The 19,281-nt window shown below is 40.1% G+C and overlaps 1 protein-coding gene across 2 annotated transcripts in view; it reads left to right on the top strand.

Annotated features, from left to right (window-relative positions):
- The window catches only part of igsf11 (immunoglobulin superfamily member 11), a 93,144-nt gene extending 74,640 nt beyond the window's left edge, over positions 1-18,504 (top strand). The window contains exons 3-9 of one of the 2 annotated variants that reach the window (XM_022761250.1): positions 1,997-2,160; positions 2,520-2,528; positions 10,101-10,308; positions 10,582-10,737; positions 12,303-12,425; positions 13,616-13,763; positions 15,104-18,504. In XM_022761250.1, the coding sequence (XP_022616971.1) occupies positions 1,997-2,160; positions 2,520-2,528; positions 10,101-10,308; positions 10,582-10,737; positions 12,303-12,425; positions 13,616-13,763; positions 15,104-15,653 (1,358 nt within the window). In that variant the 3' untranslated portion in view covers positions 15,654-18,504. The remainder of the gene's footprint in view (positions 1-1,996; positions 2,161-2,519; positions 2,529-10,100; positions 10,309-10,581; positions 10,738-12,302; positions 12,426-13,615; positions 13,764-15,103) is intronic. The other variant, XM_022761251.1, reaches the window with a different exon arrangement.
- The last annotated feature ends 777 nt before the right edge of the window (positions 18,505-19,281 follow it).

The raw sequence follows: 19,281 nt of genomic DNA, 5'->3' as shown, positions 1-19,281 counted from the left end.
CGCAGAGGTTCCCTAATCCAGTGTTTTGAAATGAGCCCTCCAGCTGTTGTGGGGTTGAGAGACTGCTGCCTTGGAGGAGGCTTAGAGATGATAAGATGCTCCTTCTATCTTCAATTCCTCCAGGATATTTCTTTCTTTCTTTCTTTCTTTCTTGTGTTTTGCACATTTAATATCTGTGTGGTCATGAGCAGTAACTCTTAGACTGATCTCATGCTGCCGATACAAGCGCACATTCTGTTAAAGTTGTAACCTTTTATATTTCTTCCTCCTCTTCGCTGTTAATCCTCCAATAAGAACAAAGGGTAGATTGAGTCTGTGCAGGAAGTGAACATTGTGCACACAGAGGATAGAAGACAATCAGATTAGAGTAGTGAGCTAAGAATTTCTTATTTATTGTATTTCTACTGATGGTCTGAGATTGTAGATGTCATAAGAGTGATGAAAGCTCATTAGCTGCATTGTGACGTACATGCTGCTTAATGAGCGCAGTCTTATTATTTAAGCAATTGAGTTACAGTGAGGACCTGCTACTGTAAATGATACATATTGACATTCCAGTGGAATATAATGCCTTTAAGTGAAATTGCTTGCATAATTTATGGGACTTCTTTTCATGAATATATCTCTTATAAACCACAGCTGAGCGGAGCAGTTCATGCGCTGCCTATCTCCCTTTGTGCCGGCAGTGAGCCTTGCGGGGCGTGTGGTGTCTGCCAGCAGAAGGGGAAGCGTAGGAAGTCCAGGAGGTTTCAGACAGACAGAGAGGTAGCAACAGGCAGTCTGTCAGCTAGAATGTGATGGTGATATGCAAAAACCCAAATTCGGCAGAATTTAATTCTGAAATTGTCAGCAGATGGAAAATAAAATAGAAATAATACAGATAACTTGGTTATACACACACACACACACACACACACACACACACACACACACGTATGTATGTATATTGTTGTGCAAGGATGTCATTGCTTGCACTTGACATCTGGGTTGACTCCTACATACCACACATATGCTAGTGGTTTCTGTGATTGGCTTATGTCAAGATCATCATCTTACATTATCACTAACAAGGACGATTCACAGGACATGATCAATTATCTGTAATCATATCACTGCCATCATCCTCCTCACCATGTTTAGATAAGATTACTTCCCACTGGGCTTTTTGGACATGGATACATGCTTGCGGGGGAAATCTAACTTAATTTAGGCTGTAATGTCTTTAGCTGGTCTAGAAATAGGATGCAGCATGTACATATTTGTCTCTGTGGGTCTGTTGTGGCTGACAGCTCAGTCCAGATGAGGAAAGCAGCTCCTTGGTTGCTTAGTTTGAGATGGTAAACATTTGTTGCACTAGAGAATGTGCATGGTTGTTTAGTACATGGTATACGCACAGGAAGCAGTGAATAGTATTCAAAATAACCATTACTATCCCCACTTGTCATGTTCATTTTGTATGTATTGATACAGCCTGCGTTCCCATGAAAGCAGCAAGAGGCAAGTTGTTTTAGGAAATGAATAACTCAAGAGACAGCCGATCTTGTTTCTCCATATAACTATTACATATTTCATGTGATCCGTCATAGTGTGGTCTAGATGTTTGTTTAGCTGCTGAGAGCATTTCAAAAGATGAGCCTGGTTCAGATATCATGTTTGTTTTGCCGTATGAAGATGAAAAGGCAGCTCAGAGAGGACGCATTGAGAGATTAAACATGACTTTTTGCTTTTAAAAATATATTTAGGCGCTAGATGGCAGAGGTTCTGCTGATTATTATTACTTGTATTTATAGACCTACCTCTGTTCTACAATCCAGCTTCTCTTACAAACTGCAATGATTTCTAGTAGAGATTGTACAAAATGTATTTGTTGGGAGCTGTGATTGCTACATTTAGATGTCTTCTCTGCTCTTTCTGTTCTTTTGTTTTGTTTGTTAACATCTTGGTACTGTATGTGCTTATCTATAAGACCCTAATCACTGCCTCCTTCCTCCTGCAGTGTGTGTGCGGGCGCTCGATGTGACGGTGTCCCAGAGCAGTATCCAGGTGGCCCGCGGCCAAGCAGCTGTCCTGCCCTGCTCTTTCACCACCAGCGCTGCCCTCAACAACCTCAACATCATCTGGATGGTGATACCGCTGTCCAATGCCAACCAGCCAGAGCAGGTACAGTTCACATCTCTTATGCACTCCCAGTGACAGAGCAGTCCCTTGGTTTTTTTCAGCAAAAAAAAAAAAGCAGACAGTCAGTGCTGGATTAAAGAAGTGTTACAAAACAATATCCTTGGTATTTTGACTCAGCAAAACAGTTTGATTAGAGTATTGATGTAACGCTTGTAATTATGCAGAAGTTCAGATGGTGAGTCAGTAAACAGGCAAAGCTGCTGTGCACTATTTTGAGACACACTGAGAAGACTACTACTACTTTGCTACAAGCTGTGTGCATCTAACTTATGTTCTAATGCACCATTACTGTATATGCATCATGTGGATGGCCGTACTGCTTCCCAACACCAACCTTTCAGTCAAAGCAGGTACACACGTCTTTACTCTTGATCTGTAGTAAGGTGTGCTCAGATGCAGTGCAAAGAGAATGTCAGAGGTTGCACAAATGCATAGAGAGTCAGTGGAACAATCCAGCGACAGGCGAATTGACACAGATTGAGGTAAGTGACCCAAATTAAAATGAAAACACATTTGTTCTAGTTTAAAAACTTGAGAATTGAGAAATTAGCACAATGCATCCACAGAGAGGATCTTTGGGGCTTGAGGGACCTCCAGTGCAGTAACATGACAGTAATGGCTCTTGCTCATGGTGATTATCACTAAAGAAAACCCATGCTAGCATGCTATATATTTTGGCACATGCATGCCAAATGTGCAGTGCAAAAATAAAGACTGCAAACCAATTTTGTGCAAATACAAAGACATGAAATTTCTCTTTCTGGTGCATCTGAACGCACCTTTTATTGGATATTTGTGAGTTATATAAGATATAGATATTAGATACATAGCTATAGTAATACTGTATATACATAGTAGTAAACTGAAGGTGTGTTCATAGTCTAGATAACTATCACTTTTCAATCTCTGTTGTCGCCTGCAGGCCTGCAGTGTCATGTGGCACTTCTCTAGCTTTAAAACAATACTCATTTTACTGTTCTTAATATTATTTGGGAACACAGATTTAATTTGCACACAAAACATAGCATGATTTACACTTCAGTTATGTCTTTTTGGCACTAATTTTGTCTCACTAGCTTCTCACCATCATCCCTTCCTAGCCTGCTACTCTTATTTATGTGCTGTTTTTCTCTCACCTTCCCTTCCTCTCTCCTCTCCTCTCTCTCTGTCTCTCTCTCTCTCTCTCTCTCTCTCTCTCTCTCTCTCTCTATCTCTCTCTCTCTCTCGCACTCTTCCTCCCCCCTTGTGGACTTCTGTGATTCCATTTGAGTTGTTTAACATGCAGCTGCAGGCCGTACAAGCTCACCTGCCTCCCTTCACTTTGAACTCCGGTGCTGGTCGTCCGTCCAAATAATACAATCATCTTCTGCACTAATTATCTCACGCCCACGACAGGCTCTAGATCGCAGCTGTTCTCACCACACACACACACACGCACACACACACACACACACACACGCATGCATGCAAGCGTGCACGCTCGCACACACACACACACACACACCAGGACACAAACACACATACACACAGACAAACTGGCATCAGACAGACTGCTGGTCCAAATGCAGTTCAGCTCCTGATGCATACATACAGAGCTTGTATGTGTGTATATATATATATATATATGTATATATTTACTGGCTTCACACATACATGCATGCAAAGTGCACAATGAGTTCAGAAATGCACGTCACAGAGCAATGCTCTTGTGTGCACACCTGTGGATAAAGGCTAATGCTGTTGTCTTCACACACACAAAGAAAGTAAAAACAACAGTGAACACAGTCATGTACAGTGTATGTACTTACTCATGGATAAATGCATGGGACTTTTAGACAGGCGAGTGATGATGGGAACTGATACATGAAGAAGGCTGCATCACATTTGTTGTGTTGTCATGCTATACCTTCTCACTGTATTGCATCACAAATGACATACACATAGTAAGGTCCATATAGATGTATACCTGGGAACACTGGGTACATTTGCACTGATGCACACACACAAGTCTTTAAGTGACACACAAGAAGAAACCAATATTATGTGAACTACAGCTCTGCAATCAGGTTGTGTGTGTGAAATTGGTGAGCTGTCTAAAAAGTTAGTGAGGAAATAAAGTGCTACGTGGGGCGACAGTACAAGTACAAGGTCATTTTAGAGGAAGCGAATGTCATAAATGATTACAGCTGATGCTAAAAGCCATTAAGAATTACTGAACAGAGCTCTGTACACTTCCACACTCTCACAACCTGTGTTAGCACTTTAGTTAGCGCACTCGGACCAGTCAGATCTCTCTCTGCTCACATTTGAATACCAAGTTTAGATGGGACTGTGATAAATGACACTACTTATTTAGTAATGTCAGAAGATGAATCCTCTTGTATTTTCTGCTTGATCCTTTCCACACAATATAGACTATAGAACTGAGTCAAGTGTTAGCTTCATATATTTTGTTTATGGGTGGAAGTGCACTACCGTTGTCCATCTGGAGTCTGTTTAAGTAATTAATACAAAAGGAGGAGCACACCAGCACACAGTACCAATAATAACAATAACAAACATGCAGTTAAGGTTCTGGAACAGTCACAGTTTGGTTAGGTTTAGGCACAAAAACTTCTTGGATAGGTTTAGTATTGTCACGGTTACAATAATAAACACGAAGTTAAAGTTGCAGAATGTTGAACATTGATAAAAGGAACAACACAGACCGGTTCAGTTCGGTATCAGTTTCAAACAAACAGCGGCCTCCCATGTGAAAGTCCATCCATCCATAAACTCCTTCTAAGGTGGACTTTATTACTCTTTATCACCTGAATTACTCCTTTGCTCTCGTCATGATTTCAACAGCCACTAACCATGAAACGTTATATAGATCATAATAAGCTGCTTGCATAGATGACCTCTGAGGTCATTTTTTACAAGACAGGCCCTCAACTTTGCTGTTTTGGTCCAATCTACAGTAGGCAGATATTCTCCGTGAAAAAGCTCTACAAACCAACTGTACACTACCTGCTGAGAACCAAAGCACCAGACAGACAAACTTAGCAACTAGCTTGTGAATCCAATGGATCATTTGGCAGCTAAACAGCCTCAGGAGTCAGTGGAAACAACACCAGACCCAGAGGAGAGTGAATATTGAACTTACATTACTCAGCTGGTCAAACACACAGCTCCAGTTCAATGCTAATGTTGCTTTGCTGGACATATAAGTAGGCAAATGTTTCCTAACATGTTCACTATACCAAGTTAAAAGGTGATGATACTGTGTGTTGTATTTACACCTTGTTTCTGCTGCTCACAAGTGTCAAAAAATCTCTTAGTGGAGGTTTAATGGGGGAACACAGTGATAGTTTGAGAATAAAACAATCCTCTTTCTATTTCCCAAAATGTCAAACTTTTCCTTTAAGCGCTGATGAGCTTGATATACTAGAGCTTTCAGGAAAATTCCAGTGTAATTATGACTTAAATGTTGACATGTATGCTATTACCAAGTCTAAAACTTGTAATAATATGCCATAAATCCCTGTTACAGCTCCTTCTGCTGTAGTAACCAAAAAAAAGAGCAATTAAGGGACAAACTTTACCAATCAGCTATGTATATTATAAATTCCACAGTTTTTTACATAGTGTCCACTGTTGAAACTCACATGTATTAGATTCATATAAAATGTATTCATTAACATTGTAAACACTCAACCTTGAACCTCGGTTCAACATGCAGGCATGTAGCTCACAGGAGTGTATCTGTGTGTGTGTTTGGGTGTGTGTGCAAGTTCACGTGCTGTTTTCTGTGTATGTAATCTGTGATCAAATGTCCTGACCTCTTTCCTCTGGGCTGCTAGGTGTGAGATAATCCAGATAAACACACACACACATGCACACACACACACACACACACTAGACAATGGTTTTATGTTTCCGAGCTGTTGTTTATCCTCTTTAAACTGTTTGCTGGATATTGGTGTTATTTATGCTCTAATAAAAGCTCCAGGTTCACTCTTCTCTCACACCACCTGTGAAACTAATTCTGAAAACTGATTTTTTAGTTGCAATCATTAAAAAAGTTGATATATCAAAAAATAATATGTAGTTCTTTGGAGCGTTCTCTTCACTCATGCGCCTGCTAATTTAATATTGTCAATGCCTGAAACCCTTTACAATCCAATTTTGCTACGTATTCTCTCCTTCTCTAGTTGATGAGAGAAAGTTGTTGAAAAAGTTTTGTCACTTCAGAACTGATGAAAACCTTTTGCAATGTCATTTCTAAATTATTTTCAGTGTGAAAAATAAATGTAATATGTTTTCATCAGTTCCTGGAGAGGGAAGTGTTGATTTTTTTTAAAACCTAAAATAGTAAAAACTGCACAGTTTGAGTGAAATGAGGCTCTAGTGAAATTGAGGTCATAGAGAATCTGTGGTGCAGAAATGATGTTAATCTGTAATTGAGAACATCTGTCATAGTATTTTAGATGATCAGATTCCGATCCTTATCTGAACCAAACAATCTGTCAGAGGATGGATAAAATAGACATTGTATTCATATACCCTCAAAATGTGACCTCTTTTTTCCCTGTTCGACACTGTCTAAACAATTTTTCCCGGACACATCAAAGGAAATTAACAAGGACTAATTTCAGACAAACTCAAAAATAACATGTTTGTCTGTGGCTGGGAAACCACCCTGTGGAAAAACCGAGGAGGGGTTAAACTACAATTCACAAATCAATTTCAACGCAATAATGTGATACTTTTCATTGATTAGCAGAGAAGAATTCTTTTCTTGTTTCAGAAGTGCATTGCCATTTTTTACTAGTAGGAGGTCTAAGTGTCTTTCTTAATCACTCGCACTCTGAGTTACATTGCACACTTCAAACTCCCAAGATCTAATGTGGCTAATCTCAATTACAGTGAAGTTGTTCTTTGATACCAAGATGTATGTACTCTAAGCATACAGTAAGTGAGTTGATCAGAAAGTGTACTGAGGGAGGTCATGCCATGAAAAATAAATGTATAAACCTGTTCGTCCTGCACAGTGATCTATGTATGACCTTTTTTATGATGAGCTGTTGCTTTTCAATAAATTCAGTGTAATAAAACTCATTGTGTGCTTACACAAGGATGTCCAAATTCACATTTTGCTTATTTTCAGTGTCTTTCCATGGTCTCTTAGATGTGACAGCATAACAACATTTTTCAGCAACTGACTTTAAATTTTCAGACACTTCCCCCCTAACCACTACTGCACCTACCCCTGCCTTACACATTGGACTTAGAACAACATAAACACATATTTCATTGGTATTGGATTTATTACAGTATCATTTGATCAGTTTATACCCATCATTATTTTGTATTTCTACAATCTGTTCCAACTTTCTCTTTATATTCTGAAAAAGGCTTTTTTCCCGCCTATGGCTCCTATTTCACCTCCAGCTGCCTGAGGAAATGGAATTTCTCTTTGAATTCATCTCCTGAGGGCTCTTCCATTTTTTCCTCTTTATGTATTAAAACAAAATGTATAAAGTACAGTACACATTATGTCCATTATGCTCAGAACATGTCTCAGAGGATAGATGGAGATAACAGTGGCGGCTTACAGTCAGTAAATTGTTGGGAGGCTGGAGGGTTTTAGAGATTTATTCAGGCTTTATTGAGGCGATGGCAGTGTCCCTCATGTCTGTGGCCAACAGAAGTAGGCTACGGTCATGAGACTGGTACAGTGAATGAAAATATCTTAAGGTTTGCTGTGTGTATCCAATCATGGTTCACACTCACGGGGTGGATCATCAAGTGAGAGAAGACTCGGGATACACTACAATGAGAGAGGATGCTTGTACGGTATGTGTGTGTGTAGGATTTTAGTAGGGAGAAGATACAGCAGAGTTTTACCGCTGGGTGAGCAGTGGGGCATCCAGCTAGCCCAGCTAGAGTTCTTAAGGCTAGCCGCCATCTGAGTGCCAGCCATGACCTCTTTTCTCCCTGCGTACAACTACAAAGCCAACCAGGTCATGCGGGAGGATGAGGTGATTTACGCACACACATAAATGTGGCTCAGCACAGTGGACAGAGACACAGTTTGAAAAAATAGTTAGAATGTGGCACAAATAAAGCTGGAAACAAGAGTTCACAATACTCTACTTTTTTAATTGTCAGGAGTTTAAAACCCTCAGGGGAAAAAAACAAATAAACAAAAAAAGCAGGGACAGGTGTAAGATACTGCACAGGTTAGGGCCTCCTTTAATCCTCCGCTCATTCATGCACACACACAAGCACACAAACAGAATGTGGAGGCCGATTGATTGGATCACTTTCACCGAGCATGCAGATTATACTGTCAGGTCATCAGGAGTGTAGAGTCAGGTCATAGCAGTGCTGTCTCTTAGGGAGGGAAACAGAGTGGTAGAGAGAGACAGACACACGGACAGATAACTGGAAGACGATTTGACAGGAAAAGCAGACAGACAAAATGTAAGTGAGACCAGACACTTATTACACTGAGAAACATTTACTATGGCAGGACAATTGCACACAATCACATGCACAGTATTCAAAAATGATGCATTCCCCATGAGTAAATGAATATACACTGAGACACTATAACAGAGACACACACACACACACACACACACACACACACACACACACACACACACACACACACTCACACACACAGGAGATGCAGTTGCAGACTCTCATCACAGCTGAGGAGCTGCCTATTCATCTGCACATAAGAGGACAAAGCGAGCGGACCGCATTCAGGAAATTGCAGCCGTGCAATTTACAACAGTTAAGCAGTGGTGGAGGACACAGTCATATACACACTCTTGCACTTTCATCAGAACTGTCACTCTCACACATTCACACACACATACACACACACAAACACACACACACACATATAAACGCGCGCACACACACACACACACACACACACACACACTGGTGCTGGTTGTTTCCCTGCCTGGGTCTTTGAACAGTTCAATGAGGGCTCTTTTCACCAAAGTGAATAGCCCCTCTGATTCGCCTCCATGCTTTGTGTGTGTGTGTGTGCGTGCGTGTGAGTCGGTGCACACACGTGTGTGAGAGAGCCAGACTGTGTGCGCATACCATGCGTTTGTGTGTGTGTCCTCTTCATCTTTTGTGTGGGCCCAGCTGAGGGGTGAGAGCTGTTTTGCATGTGGCTCGGCCTTACAAACGAGCTGTTCAGCCCAAGTTTGAAGCTTGAGGGAAGCTTTTCAACAAGCTGATCCTTCATTGCTCTTTAATTTGGACCTGAGACAAGCTTACCTCAACCTGGGGACACAAATTCATCTGTACAAGTGTCTTCTCACTGTGATTATTTCTGGCTGGATTGGATTCCTTGTGCAGACCACTGTCTGCAATGCTTCTCCTGGATTCATCAGATTTCAGTTTATATATTTCCAAGATAAAATGTTTTCAATTATGCATACCATTTACTGGAGGCTTTTATCTGAAGAGCCTTATAGGACCATGAAAGCATACTTTTAGTATGTACTCCTTACGCTAGAATTTACCCACTGAGCCAGAAAAGACCACTTACAAATAAAAGGTTTTTTGGTTTGTCTGTCTGTTTGTTTGTATTTTTATGTTCAGACCTTTTACTTACCCAGTCCACTGTCAAAATATGTTCTAGCCTCATAGTAGAACTAGGTCTCCCTCTAGTGAGTGATATTTGTAACAGGCCACTAAAGGAAATGTCCAAGAATCATATTCATGTACAGATCCAATAACAAGAGGCACTGGGTTCTTATGACTATCATAATATAATAGAATAAGTATTTATTTCTCCTTTCTTTTCCCTGACATCACCAATGTTTTGTCATCCTCCCCTTCCCATTTACTTATCTATTTCACCAATCTATTTCTTTCTATCTTTCTCTCCATCCTATGTCCTAATCCAGGTGATCATTTACCAGGGCGGCCAGGTGTTCAGCCTCGCCAACCACCTCAATGGTCGTGTGGGCTTCGTGGCCACCATGCCAAGTACAAGTGCCTCCATCTTCATCAACAACACCCAGCTGTCCGACACTGGGACCTACCAGTGCCTGGTCAACAACCTCCCAGACAGAGGGGGGCGCAACATCGGCGTCATCGGACTCACTGTGTTGGGTAACTCACCTCACACCTCCACAGATAATTAATTTTAAACACAGTCATCAATGTGACAAATTGTAGGAGGCTGAATGTTTATTTTTCAGCTTGAAAGTAACCAGAAGAATCTTTTAAAGACAGAAATTTAAGCAGCATGCAAGCACGGTTGGAAATATGAGGCTCTCAGCTTTCAGCTTTTTTTAATATATAATTTCCTCTGCAATTAGGAAAACATTACATTTGCTTTGTAAAGTGGTTAACATGACACCGCCCACTCTCTTCATCTGCCAGTACCCCCCTCGGTGCCAGCGTGTCGAATCCAGGGCACTCTGGATGTCGGCAGTGACATCATGCTGTTCTGCAGCTCAGAGGAAGGTATTCCCACACCGTCCTACTCCTGGGAGAAACTGGACGCACTGCCCAAGCTGCCGCATAACGCCATGCAAGGTATTACAAACAAGCTGGCCGTCGGAGTTCCCTTTTGCCCCACCTTCGCTGGTAAATCTCACACATTTAGCGCAGCTCAGACTCAGCAACAATCCCACCATCACTGCCACCTGTCATGTGCCAGGCCCGAACAACTGTCCGCCCGAAGGTTCCTCCCCTCTGATCCTGCTGAGGGGTGATGATAGATGGATGGAGTGATTGAAACCATGTGAATTTGTGAACGAGTGTGTGTCTGTGTGTCAGGAGTGTGTTTGTGTTTGAGCAAAGTGTTGGTTTTGTGCAGTCTCTCATGCTGAATACTAACTCTGACACAGTTGTGTCAAATAGACACAACTGTAGCCACACAGCTTCTACTTTAGTGACCTAACATCCATCCAGGATTATTAGAGTTGCAGTTGGTTTTCAGCATCAGAGATCAAGTGTAGTGGACTCTCCTTTTTTTATTTTCCAGCTGTGTTCATTGAAATAATCTCCATCGCTGTCACTTGATTTGTTTGTACACTACTGGTCAATAGCAGGCTAATATGCAAAGAGATCACATCAACTGCAGATAGCAGCATCCCACAACAATAAAATTCATGTTTTTACAGCTACAGAGACAAATATTGTAGACAGTGGAAGAGGATTGTACATTCGAAGAAACTGAATCGTAACTGCAAATACAGTCACAGGGGTTGTTGGATGCAGGTCTTTATCAGCATTTGTGAGGTACTAGTTAACATGTCTGGTAATCAGCTCTTCAACATGTTAACATCTCACAGAGCTTCAAAGAGGCAAATTGTAGCTCACCACAATTGCAGTTGAAATAGTTAAAAAAAAAAAAAACAAAAGTCACAAAATGAAAAAGGTTTGTTAGATGACATAGCATTTAGATGAAAAACATGTAACGTATAACATGAATCACCTCTGCAGTTACTTACTTTCTAGTTAAATTACATTAATGATTACATTATTTGTAGTGTGCGTAGTGCTGTATTGGGGTTTGTTTGCTGCTGTTTGCATTTGATTCAAATTGAAATCACTTCCTGGATTTGTCAGTGTCACTCTTTATCACTTTGTTTGTTTACTTTGACACATACAGCCGTGTCATGTCACTGTCAAGGTGAAAATCTGGCTCACTTCTTGTTACTCAGATATTCAGGAAATGCTGAAGCCTTTACAAGTCCGGTAGTGTACATCCCAGTGACTCTAAGCTCACAACTCAACCCTTTCATCATTTATGAAAGACAGGAAACTGCAGCTTCACTCTTTGTAACTGCACAGTATACTGTACCTCACTTGTACACCTTGTATTAAAGGCAAATAGCACCCTCTATTGGTAGATTGTAGTTCAGTTGAATGTATTGCAATACTTTAAACATTAGTATAAAAAATAAAACAAAATTGTCAATTACTTTTTCAGTTTAACATATTTCAAATCATGTTATATTTTGCACTGTTTTTGAAAGGATTTCTGATATGCATGGGGTCATACAGTATGTTTTTGTGCCTTGACACTATGCTCTGTGTGTACATTGTTTCTGTTTTTGTCACTTTAAATGTGGCTCTGTGTGTTTCTCTTCCAGACCAGATGCAGGGCACTGTCACACTGAGAAACATCAGCACCAGCACATCTGGACTCTACCAGTGTACCTCCAGCAACGCTATTGGCAAGAGCACCTGTCTGCTCAACCTGCAGGTTGTAGCACGTAAGTATGCTCAAACACACTGCTCCTTCATTGCTGCATCCATGTGACACCTTTATTGTCATATACAGGCAGGCTGACACATGGCAGACACATGGCTGAGTCTATGCACATTTATAGATGGAAAAGCTGCCTTCTCATCTCACTCAAACACTTGTCAAACAGACAGATACACAGAAAAAACAAGCAAACAAACAAAGGACAAGACCAGAACATCTTGCAGACAGTAGGACTGCCCACATCTGCCACCAGTCAGAGAAAAAGACAGAGAGTCGGTTCGGGTCATACAGGGTCAGACAGTTTGGATAGCTTGACAGGAGGGACTGTAACATGCCTCTTTTTTTTTTTCATCTGACAATATGTGACAGGCAGACGCTCAGTGTCAGAAGTGTACTGGCTGTGTGCTGAGTAAAATCAAGTCAAGTCAAGTCTTATTTATACAGCTAAATATCACAAATTTGCCTCAAAGGGCTTGACAATCTGTACAAAATTACAACACCCACTGTCCTTAGACCCTCAAATCAAACAAGGAAAAAAACGTTTTACAAGAAGAAATGGAAGAAACCTCAGAAAGAGCAACAGAAGATGTTTGCCCTTCCAGGATGGACAGACAAGCAAAATACGTTGTGTTTACAAAAAAAGAGTGTGTACACATGACAGACACAAACATGACTCTGTCTGTCAGAGACCACAGTGGGTCTCAAACAGTTGAAAGCAGGAAATGCTAAAATGGCGCAGTAGTAAGATGTAAATGTTTTACTCAAAACTATTCTGTTCCATTCCTGTTTCTATTTTACTTGAGTATAACTGGAAAAGGACAGATGTGAGTGCATTTTGTGGCGAGCACTACTCAGTTTCCATTCTTGCCCTGCTACATATTTATTTTTGGACTTGGAGACATTCTGCTACTATTGTCCAACAAAGAAACTATAAGCAGCAACACTTTTTAAACAGCTCCTTTTATTCAGGTAACACTTGCCATGAAGTTCTGAAATTGCATTTTAAGATATATTACCATATTACCTGTGAAGGCCTTAAATAGCTTGATCCAAAATCCAAATGGCTTGAAAGTGTGCACATGATCCTGAAAACAAGTCAATCCCCAGCCCATCCTGGATAACTTAGACTGAACTTACTGTCCATTACTTGGCTTGTCTTGTGACACTTTCCCCTCCTGTCTCTGTGTCTTGCAGCCCAGCCTCAGAGTGTAGGTCTGATAGCAGGGACCATCGCTACAGGAGTCCTGGCTGTTGTCATCTGTTCCCTTTTAGTAGTGGTCACACTCTTCTACTGGAAGAACAAGAATAAATACGATGAGGAGGAGATCCCCAATGAGATCAGGTTGGTCACAGGCCATTTGCAACCAAAAGCTACCGTAGTTTCTACTGTGTCAGAGTGGAGACTGCATTTGTGGTCTATCATCTCAATTTTAAAAGGTGATAAGATGTAGCAGCAGCTTTGTGTTTCCTATTGTAGAATAATAAGTCTGTCAGTGTTCAGCTTAATTTTATCTCCTGGCAGCAATTTTCTTCCATCATCAATAATTTCTCTGTTCAAACAGTCTGTGAAGCTTTTTCAGTTGTTTAAATGGGCTGCAATTTCTTCCCTAAATCACTCCATGAAACGTTTGGAAGATAACTCATTGTTCAGATATCAAAGGCTTTGGTTGATGGGATAAGAGCTGCTTCATTTTGGGCTCAACTATGATCCCACATTTACTGCTTCCACCCACATGGCTCTGCCTTTCCTCACAATGGAATAGCCTATATATTATCTGAGTCAAATACATCAGGAGCAGAACTCTTCGACCCAAAATTACTCCTCATAAAAACAACAGGTGAATTCAAAGTTGTTTTTATTTACAAAATTGTTGACACTTTTTTAAATAATGAATAGCCCTGTAACAAATCCCACCTTTTAAAGCTTATGATGTTCTTTGTTTTGCTTCCTGTTTCAGACCATGTAAGATCACCAGTTTTTGGCACCTTTGTTGCTATGGCATTATTTGCACAGGTGTTTCAGGTGTTGTGACCACCTGCTGTAGTTGAGTCCTGAAAGATCAAAAATGAATATATAATTACTTTTTAGATTCTGTCTGTGTGTTGCAACTTGACTACATAGAAGAGCTCTTTTCATTTTTAATGATTCAAAGGTGCTAAATATTAGAGGATGAACTAATTGCCAATCTTATTGCTATGACTTTTTATTTTACTGATATCAACTCCAGTCAGTGATAAAGCATCAAGGATTCAGGAATGTATGTATAACTAGCATTTTTTTTACTTTGTTTGAATTTTGAACAATTACCAACCTTTAGTGTTATTACAGAAGCTGAACTTCCATTAAATTTATGTGTCCTATAAAACGAAACAGAAGAGGAGCTGAATCTGTGAATCTAATAAAACACTGAACTTAAACTTTGTTATATCAGTTGCTTATTTTTCTTGTTCTTCGCGTGTCATAAGAATATAAATGTATATAAAGTGGTGCTATTTACTCTGACATCTGAATAAACTTCTTTTACAATATACTGTACATCACTGGTCCAGGGTTAATGTAAATATATTGATAAGAGCAGATTTATTTTAAGATAATAAACGGGACTTTGAAGCTGCATTTAAAGGTGCAGATGTTTGTCCAACCATAGTGAGTGACCTCTCTTTGAAATCTCTCCTCAACAGAGAAGATGACCTTCCTCCTAAGAGGTCATCATCAGTGAAGGCTTTCCATGCAGACGCCTCATCATCGGAGAACGACACGTTGACGTCTACCAACACGTACAATAGCCGCTACTGGCACAACCCCAAACCCAACTATGACACCAACTCCTACACTCGCTACAATGGAGACACACGCCAGACCTTCTCCACTGCTGCCCATGGCACACATGGACAGGCCCAGAATGCAGGACACAGCCATAGTACAGTGGTCACAGCGCCTGGCTCAGCACCGCTGTCCCGCCATGCGCCGCCCACAACGGCAACAACAACATCGTTTGCCAATGGCAGCCACACACTCCCGCCACCAAAGACTCTGGTGGTCACCACGAACTCTGCCCCGTCCCCTCCCACCATGGTGCGCAGCAACGGCACTGTGAGCCTCAAACCAGTGGTGACATCAACACATGGGCAACACACACACTCCTACGCCGTGAGCCAGGCCACGCTGGAGCGGATGGGGGCAGTACCTGTCATGGTGCCCGCCCAGAGCAGAGCAGGCTCGCTGGTCTGAAATCTGATTGGGTAAACTGTTAGCTTTGAAAACGAGATTAAATGAGTGTTTGGTTGTGAAGTTTGAAATCCACTGATGAAAAACAGACAGGATATGGGCTGAAGCAGCCCACTGCCCTTTTCAGCTGTGTCTTTCTTTCTGTATGTCTCGACCTTTTTATCTCAAAACAAACTGGGATTTTACAGTGCAGAGTTCATTTAATGCCAATTCCTTGATGGACAAGATCCTCCATTTTGTAGACAAGCACTACACGGAACTTATTTGTCCCCTTATTGGATGGATTGTCCTGGCGGGTGCTGGTGGGAACTACTTTTCAACCACTTTACAACACTGGAGGGAATATTCCAGCACAACCTGGATTCCCAGATCTCATTCAGGGCCGGATAGTTGTGATGATTGTGTTTTATTTGACTCAAAGCAACACAAGGCATTTTCATCTCAGTGTGTCCATACTGCATGGTCAGAGAGAAGTGAGCTCGGATTCCCACATAAATGCATGTGTCCCTTGTTTTAGGATGACAAATTAAGTCCATATTATTTCTAATAATTTCTTCTCGCATTTGTAAGTTTGATTAAAAGTAATGCTAGTGATGATGAGGCTTGCGCATTGAAAAAGTGAATGTTGTGTTGAGAGAAACTTAAAGGATGAAAGTATAAAAATGAAATAATGGTGGTTAAAATGGCCTTAGAAGCTTAGAAAGACACGTTTTACTGGGTGCAATACATCGCTGACTATACTTTACTTCACTGAATGCAAATATTTTCGTTTTGTTGCACTTTTCAGAGCATATATCAAAATTGATGTCTTATGAATAATAACTCAGTCTTACTAATGAAATGCTTACCCATACAACATAGATCAAAACTTCTCTGCACATGCAAAATACCGGTGATATTTGAAGATAGTGCATGTGCTGTATTTTCAGCCGCACAAAACTTTTCACAAGAAGCTACTGAGCTACTGCAGATGGATATTGTTGTAGTCTTTGCTGTGTTCACCCTTGCTGTTGTACTAATCTGGTTCATGTCACATCAGTGCTGCTTTGAGAGGACGGGGATAAGGGGATGTCTTATTTCATAAATGCTTTATAAAGAGACAAATATATATTTAAAAAAAAAATTTTTCCTTTGACAAAGGCTAACATCTACTGTTTTCTACTGTACATACTGTAACTACAACATTAGGCTAGTTTGTGGATCAAAGAAAATACATGTCTGACTGATACATATTTTACAACTCACGTGTCTTAATTTTAAAATGGTTCTTTTTCTTACATTAGACAACAAGCTGGATTTGATAGACAGTGTTATTGGTTTCAATCAAGTGATTTTTTTAATGATTTCATTTTCTAATGAGTATTGCCATTTCATTACCAGGTCTGAGGTAAGGACAGTATGGTTTAACACTAATGACCATATGTTTAACTCTAAATAACAGACACCTAAGCTGTACATGGTAGAAAGTATCACTGTGTTTCTGACCTACTGTTTTTTGTATTTTAACCAAATTTCACCGGTGGAGAACAGTCTGAACTGTCTTATTATTTGTATTTTACATGCAGTATTGGAACAAGTGTTCAAAAGTAATTTCTCTCTATGTTTAATTTATGTTTTTTATTTATTTTTTTTTAATTGGCATTTAAAATCTAATGTAGAAACAAAAAAGTGCTCCAACTTTAACAAATAGAATTTCATGACTTATGGTGAAAACTATTTTTCATTACTATTATTTGATCCAGATGACTTCACTGACCTAGGGACTGTTAGATGCACTCAAAACACAGAGTACTATTAAAGTTAATCGAATTTGAAAATTAAAAAGAAGATTCAGCAGTGAGAGTAGTATTAACTTAAAATTCTAGATGGAGGAAAAATTAATAAACCCAACAAATGTTTGGATCATAGGTATAATAAATTCCAGCCAAGATAATGTACTTTTGTATTGTTGATGTCATCCTTTAATTAACACATACATGGACTGAGTCCTGAATATAGACCTGAGGAGTACAAGTCAACACTGGTTTTCCATCACAGTTTGTTGTCAGATGTGTAGACCTGCAGTTTACACAGACCTGGATAATTCTGAACTTTTCCTGATTTTTCCCTGGAAGTCATAATGGGAATTTTATTTATTCACTAGTTACTGCATTACGCGCCAGTTTAGATCCACCACAAACATGCATCTTTATCAGCATAGAGTTGACCTAGGTCAGCTACACACCCTCCCATTGCTTTTACACACATATTCATCCTGTTTTTCTTCAAGGCTACTGGCTACTGTGTGGCAGAGCTACAGTCCACCTGCAAGACATACATATACACACACACTGATTTATAAATACAGAGGTTGAAAGAGGTCAGAAATTCAATTATCAATCATTATCTCCCTGACTTTTTTGGCTGACAGAGTTTTCAGAATAAAGTCCTCTGTCTGTGTAGATTCCTGTCACCATTTCTCCAAGTGCCCCTGCCCTGAACACTGGCTGACAACATTAAAGAACTTTTCTTCTAAGATTTCTGGCTTTATTCTTTCCAGAGAGAATGGCAAGCTGGAAAAGCTAAACTGAGATTATTTTACACTAACTCTATCCCCCACTTGCAATGGAGGAAGGAGAGCACAATCAGTAGAAATCTACTGAGGTTTTAACCCAGATTAAATAAACATCTCGTCTTCTACCCTGGCCATAGGTTGGCATATGGTACACAAGGTGGTATATGGGTTGTACATATATAGATAAATAATTACCTGTGGTATATTGCCAATAATAAAAAACAATCTGTAAATATGTATAAAAATACATCTTGTTCTTACTGTTGGATTTAAATGAAATAGGAACAATAACACTGGAACTTGTAGTGAATAAATATTGTTAATACATTCTAGTCGGCATCCTGCTCATTTATTTGTGTGTGTGTGTGTGTGTGTGTGTGTGTGTGTGTGTGTGTGTGTGTGTGTGTGTGTGTGCGTGTGTGTGTGTGTATGAGTGAGTAGCATGACACAAACTGCCGAAATGCTTCCTGTATTCAAGGTGAATCTATCAACATTGTTTTTAAAGAAAAAAAAACAATAACAGTGACATAAGCCTTCAAGCAGATCATCATTATTTAGAAACATTTTCCTGTATTGGAGCTATATTTAAAACATACAGACTCTGTTTCATGTAGGTATTTGTGTTCAGAAGGAGCTGCTGGGTCCCGTGGTGGCAGAAAACTGTGTGATGTGAATAACACATTTCAGGACTCGGCAAAGCTTTCTATGAAACTCACTCATTGAGCCTTTGGTGTTGCTGCAGGCTGTTAAGACAGCCATGAAGAACAGAAGCTTCACAGAATAACAATATGAAAAATATGCAAGTGTGCTAGTTTCTTCATGCACTCGTGGTTTCTATTCCCAAGATAAATTGTGTAATACTTCACGAACGAAATACCCTCGAATGAAGATACTGGTATGGCCACGATACATGAACAGATGCATTTTTCTCAGTTTAAGATACAAATTAAGCAACTATATTTATCATGTGCCTTCAATGCAATAGCATTGAGTAAATACAGCAGCAGACATATTGAATTTACTTTGAGCTACAGAAACTTTTCAATTATCATATTAGCTCTCCCATAGACTGCAATA

The sequence above is a fragment of the Seriola dumerili genome, unplaced genomic scaffold (assembly GCF_002260705.1).
Source record: "Seriola dumerili isolate Sdu_G_001 unplaced genomic scaffold, Sdu_1.0 BDQW01000391.1, whole genome shotgun sequence".
NCBI lineage: Eukaryota > Metazoa > Chordata > Actinopteri > Carangiformes > Carangidae > Seriola > Seriola dumerili.
The sequence above is the reverse complement of the archived record's forward strand: the minus strand, read 5'-3'. Positions and strand labels throughout refer to the sequence as shown.